Below are 17591 nucleotides of genomic sequence, written 5' to 3' on the forward strand. Positions count from 1 at the left end.
CCTGGCAGTGAGTAGTTAGTCTAGCTGGAAGGAACAGCCAGCCACTGCTTTGGTCCTGTTGCCAAGAGGATCCGAGAGAGGCTAGGCTCAAAAAGGCTAGGTCTTTTGTCCCTAGGGTGCAGGGTGGTTTCTTTGCTACCCTCTGACCCCCAAGCACCATGGCCAGGTGGCAGAAGCCTCCTTTCCAGTCTTCTCCATCCCAGTCCTGGACAACGGGAGCCCTTTGTCTGCGGTTAGCTGGAAGCTGGCAGAGGAAAGATCAGGGGTGGGCGGGGCAGTAACGGGAGGTCTGCCAGGTGGTGGTGATGGATGCTGGCGGGGCTGGCACCGCCCTCATCCTAACCTGGGTGGAAACAGATGGTCTCCTAGCCTCAGAGAAACTTCCAGGGTATTGCTCTTCCCCAGCTCCCCAGGTCCTTTCACGTTGGACCAGCTGGCCTCTCCTTCCTGTTCGAAGTCAGAGCCACAGGACTGAGGGAGAGAGTGGGCTGTGGGGCAGGCCTGGGACGAAGGTCTGGGTTCCAGAGCCCTCAGAAGCCCTGGGGCCACCGGCCGCCCAGCCCATAACCCTCACCTCTGGCTGCTTCCAGGTCTGTTCTCTTCCGCTCTGGTGCTCCGCTCCCTTAGCTCAGCCCTGTCACTCCAGCCTGGACCAGCCCCAGCCTCTCCTTGGCTTCCCTCCAAGCCAGCCCTCAGAGTAGGCTTTCGAGGCTCTGAGCTGATCCTATCACCTCCAATTCTGGGATTCAGATTAAAAATTAAGCCTATGCTCTCCAGTCCAGATTTCTTTTTTTCAGGAACCCAGGGCCTTGTGCATACTGAGCATGTCCTCCACTGCTGAGTAATGCCCCTCATCCTGCAGCCTGGACATGGCTGCAAAATTTAACGAACTTCCACAATGTGATGAATTATGAAAATTCTGGTCTTCCTGTGCCCCATCTGATTAGAGGCCTCCGGTCTAGGCCCAGCCCAGCAAACCTCAGCCTATTCCCCTGAAAGGGTGTGGGCTTCCATTGCCTCTGCACTTTGCATCTGCCAATTCTCCTGAATACCCTCCTCTATTGCCATCTCTCTCTCTCTCTCTCTCTCTCTCTCTCTCTCTCTCTCTCTCTCTCTGTTTCTCTCTCTCTGTGTGTGTGTGTGTGTGTGTAAGATTTACTTATTTGTATTTTATGTGTATGTGTGTTTTGTCTGTATGTATGTCTGCACCATGTGAGTGCAGTTTCCACATAAGAGAGCATTTGATCCCCTGGAACTGGAGTTACAGGTGGTTGTGAGCCTTCATGTGGTTGCTGGGAATTGAACCTGGGTCCTCTGGAAGAGCAACCAGTGCTCATAACCACTGAGCCGTCCCCTCAGCTTTCCCCTACCCTAGTGTTTTTATTGTATTTTATTGCTCCATCGGTTGATTAACTTGGTGTTGTTTTGTTTTTGTTTTTGCGACGAAGTCTCTTCTTGTAGCCCAAGCTGGCCTTGAACTCGTGGTCCTCCTGCCTCAATCTCCTAAATGTTGGGATTAGAGACAGTACCACCATGCCTGGTGCCAACATGCACTTGAAAATAGAAATTAAAACTGGGCATTGCGGTGCCTATGGAAAGGGAGCTAGGAGGCAGAAGGATTAGGAATTCAAGACCAGCTTGAGCTTAAGTAAAGAGTTTGATGTCAGCCTGGTTACATGAGAATCTACCTTAAAAACAGAAACAAAATAAAAACAACAGAACCTGGCATGGCGGTACACGCCTGTAACGCCAGCACTCGGAGGGTGGAGGCAAGAGGATTTGGAGTTCGAAGTCATCCTTAGCTACTTAGTTAGTTCTAGACCAGCCTGAGCTACATGAGATACTGTCAGGAAGGAGAGAGGAGATGGGGGTATTTCTTGTAGGAAATCTCCCCTGACTGCCCCCCTCTCCTGCCAAAGCTCCCCATCTCCCTCTCATGGAAGGGTGAGATATGAAGGGGCACAAAACCTAGTACAGAGCTAGGTTGAAGCACATCTGCTGTGTGCCTGAATGATGCTGCTGCAGAAATCCTGTGTGAGATTTGGGGGCGGGCAGGAGACCCAGAAAATGGGGTGACACAGGGAGGTGACTTATCACTACTCATCAGAAGAAGCGCAGTCCAGTCCGAGGGTTGCCAAGCAGCCAAGGGAACAGCCCCTTTCCCTCCTGGCTGCCAGGTGTCCCACTGGGGATGTGCCAGCAGCATTAACTGGGGCGGAGAGGACCCAAAATTGGATGTTCTTGGCCACATTTAGGGAAGAGAGTCCAGGGTCAGAGCCATCAAGCCCACCCCTCTCATTATCATATGGAGACCCTGTAGCACCATGATCCTTTCTGCAAGCTGTCAGCACACCATGGATCCCCTGGTTCCAATGTCCTAGAAACGCCAGCACTTTCCCATCCCAAAATGCCTCAGTCTGAGGTTCAGGCAATAGGTCACTGGGTCTGTGTTGGACACTGTCTGCCTGTTTTCTGGGAAGCCACTTTTAGAGAATCCCTCTGTGGTTTGGACAAAGAGCTAACCTGCCATATTCAAAGATTTTCAGGGTCTGGGGAAAGGCAGGTTCTGTGGTCACAGTGGGAAATGAGACTCAATCCCTCATACCATGTGAGCTTTGCTCTTGAACATCCGTCCTGTCTGCTACTTGGGCAGGAATGAGCACAGACTCAAGCGAGTAAATTAGAAGTCGAGTCAGGACTTGATCTCAGGGCTTAGATCCTTCCTATCTCCTCCAAGGTTATCAGAGCCACTGAGGTCAACAAACTCGCCAGTACGAATTCATTCATTTGTAAACCTTGGCTTGAGCACCTACTGTGCGCTAAGAGCTGCATTTAGCAGATGTTGTAGTCACTGGCATGGAGTTTACAGCTGGGGGAGATGTGTGCCTGGCAGACAGTTCAACCCACTGTGGCAAGGGCTGGAGTGGAATGGGGGGGGGGGCTGAAGGAGGCTCCTAACTGGAGGGAGGTGGTCAGCAGAAGCCTGATATTTGAAATAGGAGCAAGACTTACCTAGGTTTGGAGCTGGGGTGAGGTTAAGGAACAGGGAGAGGTGCTCCAGGTATAGGGAACAGCAAGGGTAAAAGCTGGGCAGCTGGGGAGGAGGGCTGTTAAATATCCTGGAGCCTGTGGCCCGTGTCAAACAACTGTGAAGTTTGTTGGGTGAGCAGCTGAGGCCAAGGAGCAATGGGTCAGGACCTGGACCTGGCACCAGCTGTGATCCATACAGGAAATCCACGGCCAACCCTCTTTCAAGTTTCCAGCAAGAAGCGGTGTTGTCTAATGGTTGGTGCCCGGAATCGAGTTCTGGTTCCGCTGTTGGCTGGCTGTGTGATCTTGGGCAAATACTATGGTCACTGGTACCCAGCTCCTTCCTCTAAACTGGAGATGAGGACAGGACTAGGCTAGAAGTTAGTTGGATGCACTCAGCGCTCTGCAACCACATCCCAGAGAGGCGAGCCCATTTTACAGCCGCAGAGTAGGCGAGTGAGGTAGGGGACTCTCCCGGGGCGTAGGCGGGGAGGCTGGGGTGGGCGGGAACACGAGCCGGGAGGAGCCTGGGCCTGAGCACCACTTCCCCGGCAGGTACCTGCGCGCCCTGTACCTGGGGCTACAGAGCCGCTGGCGCGGGGAGCGGCTGCGGCGCCACTTCTACTGGCGGATGCTGTTCGAGAGCGCGGATGTGAGCATGCTGCGTCTGCTGGAGACCTTCCTGCGCAGCGCGCCGCAGCTGGTGCTGCAGCTCAGCCTGCTGGTCTACCACAGCCGACAGCCAGACCTGCTGACTGGTGAGCCCCGCTCGCTCCATGCTGGCCCCTGGGGATACCCTGCGCCCCGCCCCAAAGGCAGACCTGCCTGGCCAGGGTCTAGGGAACCACAGGCCCTCATCACCCCCCTAGGCATCTCCGGACCTCCCCTTTCCTCTAACTTGTCTCTTCCATTCTGACACCACCCCTCAGATACCCTGGGCTCCTCTCTTCCCCTCGCTGTTACCAGGGCAGAACATATCTTGCCTCTGCCCTTGACTCCCGCCGACAAACCTTAGGCCCCCTGAGGGAGACCTTTGCCCTCTGTGTTCTACAAATTGTTGAGTCCTGGCCTGCATCCTCTGGGGACCCATTGCTTTACAGACCTGCCCAATCACCATCAGTTTCCAGAAACTCTGTCTTCCTATCCCTTCACGGGACGTCCCGATCTCCTCCCTTGCACCAGGTCCCGTTAGCCCCAACATTGCCCCTTCTGAAACATTCCAGTCCAGTGCAGTCAGTGTCACAGAAAAGCGACATCACCTGTCTCTGAAGCACTTCATGCGCTTCCCACCCACACTCTGCCTAACCCACCCTCAGTGTCCCCAGCCTCCATCACTAGTCCTCAGGCCCCTTGAGGACACCTGCCCCCTCTCCAGCCAAGAATGCAGTGTCTCACGTGGGATCCCCTCCCTGTCTCTGCTTAGCTCTAGCTGTCCCTTCATACCCAGCCTAATATCTTCTAATGGGTTCCCTGACTCCTCCGTGACTTAATGATCCCTTCTTGACCTCCTCTTCTACTCCAGAGTCCTGGACCCTAATTTCCCACCCTCCACCAAGACCCCTGAACTCTGTCTACCCCATACTAGAATCCTAGACTTAACGCCCATGGAGATCAAATTCCCTCCACATCTATTTCCTTTTATACCCCCATTACCCACAGAAGTATCCCACCTCATTCCCTGCCCCCACCCCATATCCTTGCCCTTGAAGACCCCCAACCAGACCTTCCTCATACCTGATCCACAGACCCTTCCCTCACACCTCCACAGAACCCAGGTCCTGACCCAGAACCTCCTCTCCAGACCCAACCTGGACCCACCCCTAACCCAGCCCACCCCATCCCTACCCTGTCTCCACAGCCCTCTCCATCTCTGCCTCCCTTGTGTCCCTGGCCTGGACACTGGCATCCTACCAGAAGGTGCTGAGAGACTCAAGAGACGACAAGCGGCCCCTGTCCTACAAGGGTGCTGTAGCCCAAGTACTATGGCACCTGTTCACCATTGCGGCCCGAACCCTGGCCTTCGCCCTCTTTGCCAGCGTCTACCAGCTCTACTTCGGCATTTTCATCGTAGCCCACTGGTGCGTCATGACCTTCTGGGTTATCCAGGGTGAGACAGACTTCTGCATGTCCAAGTGGGAGGAGATCATCTACAATATGGTGGTGGGGGTCATCTACATCTTCTGCTGGTTCAACGTCAAGGAGGGCCGCAGCCGCCGTCGACTGACCCTCTATTACTGCATCGTGCTGCTGGAGAACGCAGCACTCACCGGCTTCTGGTACTCCAGCCAGAACTTCTTCACTGACTTCTACTCACTTATCCTGGTCTGCGTGGTCGCCTCCAGCTTCGCCCTGGGCATATTCTTCATGTGCGTCTATTACTGTCTCCTGCACCCCAATGGGCCCATGCTGAGGCCCCAGGCCCCCGGCTGCATCTTCCCTGAAGCCCCAGGGCCCTGTGCCCCTCCAGCTGACGCCATCACAAGTCCACCGAGATCTCTGCCAAGGACTACAGGCGCTGAGCGGGATGGGGCCTCGGTGGGAGGTGAGCGAGCTGGGACTCCGACGCCGCCTGTCTTCCAGGTGCGGCCCGGTTTGCCCCCCGCGCCAGTGGCTCGCCCCTTGCGGACAGAGGGGCCTGTCATTCGGATTGACTTGCCTCGGAAAAAGTACCCAGCGTGGGATGCTCATTTTATTGACCGCCGGCTCCGGAAGACCATTCTGGCTTTGGAGTATTCTTCACCCGCCACGCCCAGGTTGCAATACCGGAGCATGGGCGCCTCCCAGGAGCTGCTGGAGTATGAGACCACGGTGTAGGCACAGTCTGCCTCCCAAAAGGGACAGGCGTGGCTGATCCCACAGTGACCACAGTGTTGAGTCTGGATTTCAGGGCCACCAGGCTAAGTGGGAGTAGATCTTTGGATCCAAGAATGGCCCCACCATGGGGTTCCCTTAGGGGAGAGGTCAGCCCTGTGGAGGCCTGAGGCCTCGTTTTTAGCCCTATGGCTCATTCCCTAAGTTCCCCTGGACCAGGGCACAGGGTGTCAACTGGTGCTACTCCCTCATAAACTGCCCCACTCTCATGGGGATGCCATATTATGCTTGGCACAAGGGTCTTCACCTTTTCCCCTGCCTGGAATCATCCCACATCACCCCTGGTGGGCGTACCAGAGAAAAGGCACTGCCTGAGGCCCAGGCATCCCTCAGGGAGTGTGGGGAAGGGCTGCCTTGTGGTAGGCAGGGATCCCTGAGAGAAGGATGGAAAAGGCTGTAGGGGATGTGGGATAAATTGGGGGGGAATCTCTAGACAGAATCGCCACAGTTCCTATAGGAAGGGGAACTGGACAGGCGGAGAATTAGAGCAGGGAGGTGGGGAGGGAGCTTGGGGGTCTGACAGTGCAGACATTGGCAGGATAAAGAACCCTAAAGAGTGAGGGCTGGCAGCAGTATGAAGGGGTACAAGTGTGGGGTGGGGTGCCTTGGCTTGGGAGGTGCATTTGTTTGGAGCTCTGTTACGGATGAGGTCTAGACCCCTCAGGTGAGAGGTCACAAGGGATTGTTTGTTCTCGATGTGCATCTGGGATGTTCCCTGTAGAAAAAGGTCTTAAGCACAGCAGATGAAATGTCTGGGCTGGTACTGTGTCTGGCTCTAGCATGCTGAGAGAGGACCTGTTGGGGAGATGTCTTAGTCTAGAATACCTCTCAACAACGTGTCCCAGGGAGCTGCTGATCTTTTATAAGGATCAGGGACACTAGAGCCCTGCTGCTCTGATGTGGACGATTCTAGCTTCTGCCATGGACGGTGGGGGAGGGGGTATGGAAGCGTGGACCACATGGGTGCTCTAGTTCTAGGCTGCCAGGGTTTATGGGAGTTCTAAATCCCCTTCCATGTCCCCAGTCCCATCTTCTCTAAAAGGAAATGTCCTCAGAACCCTTGAGACATTTCTGTTGCCAAGTGGTTCTCAGCTGGAAAAAAATAAATAGCTCTGGGGACGTGACATGAACCTTGGCTTCCTGCCACCCTGCAGCTGAGGTTCTCTGGGGCAGCATCGGGGAAGCTGACTCGTTTTGTCTCAAATCTGAGGCTCCAGGCCTGTGACCCTTTCCCATGGTCCAGACATCCTGGGTTGCACCAGGGACCATCATCCTGGGATGTGCACCTGGCCTGGGACAGCCCATCTTGACTGGGGCACATTATGGGCAGGATTACGGAACTGGGGGGCTGGGCGGCTCAGTGAAGCAGAAGGTGGAGCTTTAGGCAGGGCCTAGAGCCTCTTGTCACTCCTCTATGCCAACTGAGGTGACTCACTGGAAGGGGACAAGCCAGGGACTTGGGGGACAAGAGCAGATTGGGCTGGAAGTGTGGGGGCCATAAGAATCCTAGACTATGCAAATCGTTTAGCCCTCCCTGGCTCAGCCTCCCTTGGAGTTACAGATAGAAAACTGAGGCCTAGAGTGGCTGCTGCTCTCACGAGGTCTTAGACTCCTGGCTGTCCCATCAGTGGTGATGTGGCAACGATTGATTTGCTGAGGAGGCTGGGAGGGAGCTACACTCAGGGTGAGGCTGAGAGGACACACTATGTGTATGCACACACGAGCACACATCATACCCAGGATACGAGCCACCTTGCCTGGCACCATGGGTAGCTGTATTCATTCTGCCAGTACAGAATGCCTTTCCCTCCCTCTGCTTCACTGACCCCCAACAGGCCTCCAGAGAGACAGATCTCTCCATCCTGCTCCAGGCTTGCTCATTCTCTTTTCCCTCTACCCTGAGCTAGCTTTGGAGACTAGTTCCATGGCCAGCTATCCACCTGCCACCATCTCTGTAAGATGGGGCATTGAGAATGAACCCCAAGCCCAAGCAGCCTGATTCTGCAGGAGTCATGGTGCCAGGAATTGTCACTCCATATTTTCCCCTGTGTGTGGCACCCTTACAAGAGCTGTACCTCCATCCCACACATCAGAATGGTGACATCTGGGCTACCCTTGGCAAGTTATTTTAACCACCACCACCACCACCACCACCACCACCACCACCACCACCACCACCACACCAAGGTCCTAGAATGGCCCTGTGGGTGACCCATTCTCCAGCAGCCTAGAAGGAAAGGTTTTAGAACCCTTAGTTGGTTGCTGCCGGAGGCCAGGGCAGGCAGGGAAGCAGGATAAGCAGAGGCAGGCGTGGCCTGAGGCTGCAGGGAAGCCACGGCCACATTTTTCATCCTGATCTCACAGAGCTTTCCCTCGGGCCCCTGCCTGCAAGGAGATTTGAGCACCAAGAAAGGTCATGGTCAGAAGGCCCTCACCCTTCTCTGGACAGAGCCCATCTCCCCCAAGTATTAGTCCCTCTCCCCCTAGCTCAGGACCCCATCCTTCCTGGCCTGAGGCCTCTCTCTCTCATTACTGGCCTGTGTTTTGCTTCACTAGGACAGAAGAATCAGAATGGGAAAAGGCCCCATCTTCTTGGAGCTGGTTTTTTTTTTATTTTATTTTATTTTTTTGGTTTCTTTCTGTGACACAATCTACCTCAGCCGGTCTTTTTCCCCTGCTACAACTGGACCCCTGGGGTCCTCCACTCCTGTCCATTAACCGAGTCTGGATTCTTAGTTCTTCCCAGGACCCCTGTAAGGTTCCTCCAGGGAGAAAGGACTTTGGTACCATAGCCTTGAAGGAAGGGTCCCCAAAGTCACCTGTCTTTCATACCCATTATATAGAAGAAGCAGAGAGGGCCACACGCTTGCCCAAAGTCAGACAGCAAGTTAATGGAACCACAGGGTCTTCCTGGGCACCAGTGAAAGTTAGCTCTGTCCTAACTTCTTCAGGAGCAGCAGGTAGCAGGACATCTTGGGGACAGAAATGCCAGGCCCTCCCTTCCTAATGTAGAACCCTGCCTCCTGTTCCATGAGCTTCCACCCTCAAGTCAACTCCCGCCACTGCCTGTGCCCCTCAAACCTCCCCAGGCACCATGAACCGTACCTCCGCTCACCAATGTACCACGTGCCTTGTAATGGTCCACCCCAGCCAACAGCACAGGCCTCCACCCTCCCCTGCAGGGACTGTCTAAAAACAGGGGCTTGGTCCCTTCCTCTCATCTCCCCCAAATCTGCCTTACTCTCAGCTGGACCCCTCCTGTACCTGAAGTGTGTCACCCCGAGAGTTGGAGAAGCAGAGGCCCGGGAGGGCAAGGCTGAGGATGTGCAGGTTTCCGGATGAGAACATGGGGGGCTCGGGACCATCATCCCCAAACACTCCCCTGAAGAGTGAGGTTCTGCAAGCCCTTGCACTGCGCATGCCTGGGGCTGGAGTCTACGAAGGCTGACAGTGTGAGGAAGGTTCTCTGAGGTGGGGTGCATGGGTATAAACTCAGACACCCCCAGAAAGGAAAGTGGGGTGAGTGGAGGTTCGAGAATGCAGAACTGTGGGGATGGGCGGAAGGAGGGTGTTCTGTACCAATGAGCAATGAGGTTTAGGCTTTGGAAAACAACCTACTGGCCACCAGCCTGAGGCTTCTAATGCATCAACCCCTCCAGGGATGGTGGGAGCCTCTGGAACTTGGCTTGGTCTAACCCTAAATCTCACCCTGGTTGTCCGGAAGACTCCAGGTCCCTGGTTGTTCCCTACATCTGATAAGGGGTCCCTTATGTGCTTCAGGAGGTTGCTCAGGCCCTGAAGCCTTTTCTAGTTTTGGGGCTCCTGATTCAGAGGGACTCTCTAGGTAGAGGGCGAGTTTAGGCACAGGTCACTAACTGAGCACCAGGAACCCTGACCGCGTCCCATGCTGCCCCACAGCTCTTTGGTATCTGCTTCCTTCATAGACCGAGCCTGGGTGAGGCCGAAGGAGCGGAGCTGAAATCTATAGGCAAGCGCTTTGTGGTGTTGTGAGGGAAGGGACTGGCTGAGTCCCAATCCCCAGAGGGGGCACGGTAGGGGTCTGAGTCCCCCTTCTAGACACTTCTGAGGCCCTGGGCTTAGGGAAACATGTGGGCCATTCTGGGTTGGGACACTGAGTTCTTGGTTGCTGCTAGTAGATGCAAGGAGAGGAAGAACTGAATCTGGACGCTGCCGGGGACGGGGCAATGAGGGTCCACTCCAACCAGGTCTGACTCCTGCAGGCAGAATCCCCAGGGCACAGTGCTCCCGTGATCAGCCTCTACCACTGTAACCTCACACTGAGGCCACCCCCTCCCTCCTCAGCATCTCTGGCCTTTATTCTATGCACAGCTCTTTACGAGTCCCCCGGCCAGGCTGGATGGTGGGAGCTCAGGATATCTGCAATAATCTCATAGTGGATGGGGTCTCGGGACAAAGAGGGAGCGAGGGGAGCCACAAGAGGGAGGGGACATTACTCCCTCCCTCACCAAGTATCAGAATCCAGTCAGACTTCTCTCTCCGGGCCCTTCTTCCGTCTGGTTTCCAAACCATAAGAGGGGTCCCCAGAACCCTCAGGACTCCCCGAGGATGTTATGGCTTGAGAAGTAGTTTTGGTTTTCCTCCCCAAAAGAGCCAACTTAATAAAGCATTGGTTTTGCGACCTTAGACTAAAGCTGAGCGGATAGCAGATACATCCTAGTGAGGACTTGTGTCAGCTTCCAGGACTCAAGTGTGAAGGACTTTTGCATTCTATATTGGATGGCTTAATGCAGAATCCTCAGAAATACTCACGGATGTCAGGGCCTGCGTCTGCCGACCCTTGGGTGGGGCCTGGGACCTCCACGTTGGGCATCAGTGGTTTCATTTTCCAGTTACTTCATAGTTTACAGACGGGGCAGGCCCAGATGGGAGGCAACTTGCCCAAGCTCACACAGCAAGCTGGTGGTGAGCTAGGACTAGAGCCAAGGTCCCTTGGGAGAGGGATCCCACCAGAATACCTTCACCTCTGATACCCCAACATGCCCACAGGAACCACTAGCCATGCCTAAGGGCCCAGTCTCCCCGTCAGCACAACTCCAGGTGACATCCCCCATGTTCTCACGCCCCTCTGGGGTCAGCCCCGACTTCTGCCCGCTTCTTCGACTGTTCCCAGGCCCACTTCCTGGTATTTACTACACCTGTGCCATTCCCAGCCCCCCAGCCCAATTAGCCCTTTCAAGCTTTCCCTGGGCAGGGGAGGGGCCCAAGCTGGGGCTTCTGTACTGAGACTTTTGTACACCACAAACTTTTTGTATATTTTTAATTTTGCTGCAACATGAGATATTAAAAGTCATTTCAGTACATTCTGCTTGTGTCCTGTTTGGTTATTCTGGGCCGGGGTAGTGGATGAAGAAGAAGAAAACTGCCTCCCACCACAATCCCACTGGGTCTTTTAAAGGCACTTGAGTGGGAAAGAGATGGACATTAGCCAGACCTACCCATTGATTGGACAGAACATCAATCAATCACCCAGAATCTCAGACTGAACTTCTCTGGGGATTATCTCTAAGCCCATTTTACAGAAAAAGGAAAAAAAGATGAGAGGTGGGAATGTACTTTCCCAAGGTCATCCGAATGAGTTCTTACAAGAGCAAAACTCAGCCTGAAGTTCCCAGCTCGACTGAAATATGCATTAAGTGTTTATGATGCATGTGCCAGGGCAAAATCCTAGGTACAGTGGACAAGAACAGTAAAGAGGACCCACCCTCAAGAGCTTACCTATTTGGGGTCTTGGTTCTAAGAGATGCCTTCCAAAAGGGTTTCTACTCCCCCCACACACTGGGGATTGGGCACAAAGCACATGCTTAGGGACACTGATTCGCACCCAGCCCTGAGTTTGACTCTAACGTAGCACTTCCCAAACCTCGAAGAGTCTGAGAACCAGTTTCAGCAGGGCTCACACCACTCGATCGGTCTTAGGCAAAAGGCTGAGAAGCGATAGAGCGGGCTCATTTCAAATACAGGCTTCTGCGTTTCCAAAGGTCTCAGCCAGGCACGGTGGCACACCGTGGAACCCCAGCACATGGGAGGTGGGAAGAGGAGAATCAGAAGTTCAAGGCAGCAGCGTGGGCTATGTTAGATCCTGTCTCCAGAATAAAAAGGTGTCTGGGAGAGTCTGGTGTGAGGAGGGGTCTGAAGACCCTCTCTCTGAGGACCACCATTTTACATCTTCCTACAAGTCTGATGGTGGCCTTTACTTGATGCAGAACCTCTCGTGGCTCCCTGGCCACGAAAATAAAGATCAACCTTCTAGGCTGATGTCGACTTATTGGAAGCTGGACCCTGAACGTTTGAGGCACATGTTAGTGATACCCAGCACTGGGACAAATAAACAAGCAAAACTCTAAAAATACAACCTAAAAGGAGGAAGGATTTATTATGGCTCACCATTTCCATGGCCTCTTAGCTCCATTTGTCTCGGGGCCAGTGTGTGCTGATGCAGAGCATCATGGCAGGAGGTCTGTGATAGAGTACAGTGGCTTGTCGCAGGGCAGACAAGAAGAGGAAGAGAGAGACAAAGAGCCAGTTTCCTCCTCTGGCTTCTGCTGTGTCTGAGCTCCCAGCCATCGGGCAGTGCCATCTGTATTCAGGGCAGCTTTCCCGCTCAGCTGCTATGCCACGTGCCAGCTGTCTCCGGAATGGAGTTCACAGACAAATCCGGAAGTGTGCTTGACTGGTTTTCCTAGGTGAAGGTTAGCTCTCCACGGGGCCACGAGAGGCACGTGCTGCCAAGCCCAGTGGCCTGAGTTTGATCCTGAGGCCCCACAGGGTAGAAGGGGAGAACAGACTTCCGAAAATTGTCCTCTGACCTCTACATGGGTACTGTGGGATCCGGGTATCCACAGAGGTCAGAGAGCACATATCTCCTGGGACTGGAGTTGCAGGCGGTTGTGAGCCACCTCAGGAGGGTGCTGGGAACCTCACCTGGGTCCTCTGCAGGAGCAGGAAGCCCTCTTAGCTGACAGTCACCTCCCATTCCTGCAGAAATCTGTTTTTGACAAGCCTTCCAGAGGATACTGATGCTGCCCCCATTGTGTAAATCACTGACCTCAGAGCATTAATTCCCTTGGCTGGGGGTTGGTGGTGTACAGGTGCACATGACCTGGTTCTGGTAACCAGAGGCTCCAGGACTCTCCTATAGCCATGTTCCCTTTTACACAAAGGCATTTCTTCTCTTACATGGGCACTCTGAAGGAAAGACTCCATTTCCCAACCCCCTTTGCAGCTTTGTGTGGCCATAGAACTGTGAGAAATTCTAGTCCTTGCTTCATAATAAGAGTACTGGAGCCGGGCGGTGGTGGCGCACGTCTTTAATCCCAGCACTCGGGAGGCAGAGCCAGGTAGATCTCTGTGAGTTCGAGGCCAGCCTGGGCTACAGAGTGAGTTCCAGGAAAGGCGCAAAGCTACACAGAAAAACCCTGTCTCGAGAAAAAAAAAAAAAAAAAAAAGAACACTGGAGTCTCAGAGAAGTAGAAGGGAAGCAGTTTCTTTTCCGACCTTGCAAAGTCAGATGTCAGCCTGGAGTCGGAGGCTCACTGACTGAGGCAGAGGCAATCTTTACGCATCCTAAGGCATGCCCCTTCCTCTCTCTTTGGGATCGTCAGGAGGGTATGATCCTACACACTCTCTAGGTCTTATGTCTCCCTTCGCCACATTTGTCCTTTTCCCTATAAACTCCATGTGTGGGTTCATCTCTACGAGTCACCTCCTGCTTACTTTAAAGCTTATCCTATGAGTGACCTTGCAGACATGCTTGCTGTGAGCTACTTTACACTCTAAACCTCTGGTTCGAGGGTCCGCGCTTCAGAGAGTTATCTAGACCAGCAGGCAGGAGTTATGAGTCCAGTGTTTTCTGTTCATTTGTGGTTGGACCTAAGCTAGCTGGAGGCACCTTTAAGAATGGACCATCAGATGTGATTTCCAATAGAACCAAGTTCTGGCCCCTAAGATGTGAGCAGTAGAACTTAGAACTGCTTTAGGGCGTCTCTTTAAAGGAGGGGACGGCACTCTGCTCTCAGCTCAAGGTACTGGCTGAACTGGATTGTAATGGAGAATGGGATGATGGAGCGATGGCAGCCAGGCATGATGCACTGGTCCCAACGCACAGCACTGGTTTACCTGTCTAGACTCTTCCCTTGGCCGTTCCGATAAGAGGTAAATTATCATGTTGAGGCCACTATTAGGTCCTGGCTGGTGTATCTGGACCACTGGCTCCCAAGGGAAGGCTTTTAGCTTTGTTTGTTTTGTTGTTGTTTGTTTGTTTGTTTGTTTTTATGAATGTGAGTATTTCCCTGAATGTACACCATGTGCATGCCTGTGCCAAGAGGCCTGAAGAGGGCATCATCAGATCTCTTGGCACTGGAGTTACAGGTGGTTGTGAGCCTCCTGTGTGGGTTCTGGGAAATGAAGCTGGGTCCATCAAGTGCTCTTAGTGGCTGAACTACCTACCTCTCCAGCCCCTAAAGGAAGTCTTTTGAAAAGTCACCGCAAGGTTTTCTTCCAGAATTAAAGACACAAGAAGGAGAAGCCTGGAGGCATCTGGCTGGTGGGCTTCACACCTGTTACTCTGCAGCCATCTTGCCGGATACGTTGCTTGATAAAACTCTCGTGACATGATCCTCAGAAAGAAGAACATGGCGGGAAACCATTTTTTCACAGGTCTGGAGGCAGTCCAAGATGAAGGTATTCTGGGCTGGTTTCTCCCGAGGCCCCTTTCCTGGGCTTGCAGATCGGCCTTTCACTGTATCCTCAGGTGGACTTGTCTCTGTACAAATGTCCCCGGTGTCTTTCTGTATGTGTCAAATCCTTTGTAACAGTGGGATTTCAATTTAATTGTTTATTCTAATTAAAAAGATAATCTAGCCTGGACATGGCAGCACACACCCTTGTCTACAGAGCAAATTCTAGGAGAGTGTCTTAGGGCTTCTATTGCTGTGAGGAGACACCATGACCACAGTAATTAAATGGAAAAACATTTAATTACAGTGCCTTACAGTTTCGGAGGTTTAGTCCATTATCATCATGGTGGGACATGGCAGTGTGCAGGCAGACATAGTGCTGGAGAAGGAGCTGAGAGTCCTACATCTTGACCCACAGGCAACAGGAAGTGATCTGTCTTATTGAGTGTAGCTTGAGCATATGAGACCTCAAAGTCCAACCCCACAGTGACACACTTTCTCCAACAAGGTCACACCTACTTCAACAAGGCCACTTCCTAATAATGCCACTCCCTATAATCCTTTGGGGGGCCCAGTTCCTTTCAAACTACCACAGACAGCCCAGAACTACACAGAGGAACCCTGTCTTGGGGGGGGGGCTGAGGCTGGAGCTCAGTTGGTAGTGTGCTTGCCTAGCATGTGCAAGGCCCTGGGTTCCCTCCCCAGCACCAAGTGTAATCTCTGCGCTAGGGAAAGAGAAGCAGGAGAATCAGAACTGCAAGGTCATCTTTGTTCGCGTAGTGAATTGCGGCCTGGATATATGAAACTCTATTTTAAAAATAAACTGAAGGTATACATCCAAATCCTGTCACATCTTGCAGTCCCAGGGTTTGAGGCTTCAATATGTAAATCTAGTGGCACATACAACTTATCTCAGGAAACAAAGTTGAAAAATACAAAGACGCCGAGGCCGTTGTTGAGCTGCTCAGCTAACCAGCCCTGCAAACACTCGCGATCAGACTTCTGCCGAGCCACCTGTGGTCGGGATCGGCTGTTTCGTGCAGCCAGAAGCGGCCCAACCCAGAACCACGTGTTTGCTCAAGCTGCTTCCTCCGCCTGAGTAAGCTAGCCTGCACTCATCCTTCAAGGCTGAGCAGGTATGCTTTCTCACACCAGCTGCTTGCCACAGAGCAGAGTTCTTCTAGGTCAGGGGCAGCTGTCACATTTCCCCTCTCTGCCTGTGACTCCCATGGAGGTTAACCTTTTCCTCCTCTGGGCGCGGAGGTGATTTTTATAATCCTCTCCACGGCGGCGATCCAGGCGGCTGATTTAACTGGGGCTGAAGCCTGACTGCCATGCTGATGATGCTGACAGCAGAGACTTCACTGGCTCCACTTATCCCATTTTTGATTCACCGGCTGATTTTAGTAATGTGCATTGCCATTATGTTTCTGTTCCATTTTGTCCCTGGAACAGCTTTCTGAGGAGAGCACCGTTATTATCCTGCTTTTAACACAAGAGGACTCTGAGGTTCTGAGACATGATGTAAAATTGCTCAAGGTCATTCGTGACTGAACCTAGGTCATCTGTCTCCGACTGATTTACTGACACTAAGCACTTAATCTATTCATGGCTGTGGAGTGGGGGCAGCAGGCAACACAGAGGTCATTTTGTCTTTCTAGTCGTCTCTAAAACACTTCTTGTCCTAGTTGAAATTCCAAGCAGTGACATTTGGTCCTATTAGTGATTCTTGAAATAATATAAGGTCCAATTCTATAGTTGAGGAGGCTGAAGCCCAGAGAAGGGGAGGGGCTTGCAAAAGCCAGTACCAAAGCACTGAAACACCAGGGACAACCTGTCTTAGCCTACTGTCACGGCAAGGGTGGGAATTCCAGACTGGCTCAGGGGTCAAGTAGCAATTCTGATGCTTAGAGCAGAGTCCAGGATGGGCTTGCATAGCCTGGCCTCTTTTCACTGGCCCAACAGGCTGAGGGAAGATCTCGTGTCTTGGTGTTCATACATGACTGGCAGGATGTAGGGGCTTAGGATGGGGAGGCTGTAAGTCTGGCACCAAACTGCCTGGACCATTTCCTTTCTGCTGTGTGGAGAGAAACAGGAATGGCCGGGACTGGGGGTCTCCTGTAGCTCCCACACCCAGAAGCGATGGGAACCCTGATCTGGTATAACCCACTCTTTCAAAAACGCCACGCAGAGTTCCAAGCGCTGGCACCCGCTCCTGACTGTCCGTGGCCTCATGTCTTCCTTGGCACAGCCTGACTAGTGAGGCAGGGCTTTGGAATCATCTCTCCTGTGGTGAGGCCCAGAGCTTCAAATACTCACTACAGCTGGGGGGGACACCAGCAAAGCAGTTCCGGAGCTCCAGCCTCCTGGACCCAGGCGCTGTGGCTGGTGTGCATGGACCCCTCAGAATGTTCCCACGTGTGCTCAGTAAGGCACCCAGGAGGTGAGCGCCCCAGCAGTACTGGACACTAGACTTCAGGTCCAGCCAAGCCAGAAGCCCCAGGGTCTCATAGTCACTGTATGACACACACACACACACACACACACACACACACACACACACACACACTATAGAATGTTTGCTGAGCACACCCCTGTGTGACCTTAAGCCGGGAGCTACACATAACACCGGATTTTTTTTTACTTTAGGTAACAAAAATCTTGGTTCCCAGATAGTGAAGAGTAAGAGGGACGAAATATGCCAAAAAGGCAGTTAAGCAGCCCCGGAGCCATAGATAAGGCAATAGAATTTGGTTTTTCATGTACTCTTTCGCAGTGCTAAGGACAGAACCCAGGGCCTGCAGGCTGCTAGGCAAGTGCTCCAAACCACTGAGCAGTGCCTTCAGCTCTACTAGTTAATGTTTATTGAGCACTTAATATGTCACAGGGGCTCTTCTAAGTGTGTTTAGTCTTAGTCAAGCTACCATGAGAGCAAGATGAATGTGGAAACTGAGGCACAGTGGCTAAGTAAGT

At 52.9% G+C, this 17591-nt stretch overlaps 1 protein-coding gene across 1 annotated transcript in view; it reads left to right on the top strand.

Annotated features, from left to right (window-relative positions):
• Xkr7 (XK related 7) overlaps positions 1-11210 on the top strand; it is a 29674-nt gene extending 18464 nt beyond the window's left edge. The window contains exons 2-3 of the mRNA XM_016003917.3: positions 3586-3788; positions 4889-11210. Coding sequence (XP_015859403.3) covers positions 3586-3788; positions 4889-5844 — 1159 coding nt within the window. The 3' untranslated portion in view covers positions 5845-11210. The remainder of the gene's footprint in view (positions 1-3585; positions 3789-4888) is intronic.
• Positions 11211-17591: the final 6381 nt, after the last annotated feature.

Source organism: Peromyscus maniculatus, chromosome 4 (assembly GCF_049852395.1).
Source record: "Peromyscus maniculatus bairdii isolate BWxNUB_F1_BW_parent chromosome 4, HU_Pman_BW_mat_3.1, whole genome shotgun sequence".
Taxonomy (NCBI): Eukaryota; Metazoa; Chordata; class Mammalia; order Rodentia; family Cricetidae; genus Peromyscus; species Peromyscus maniculatus.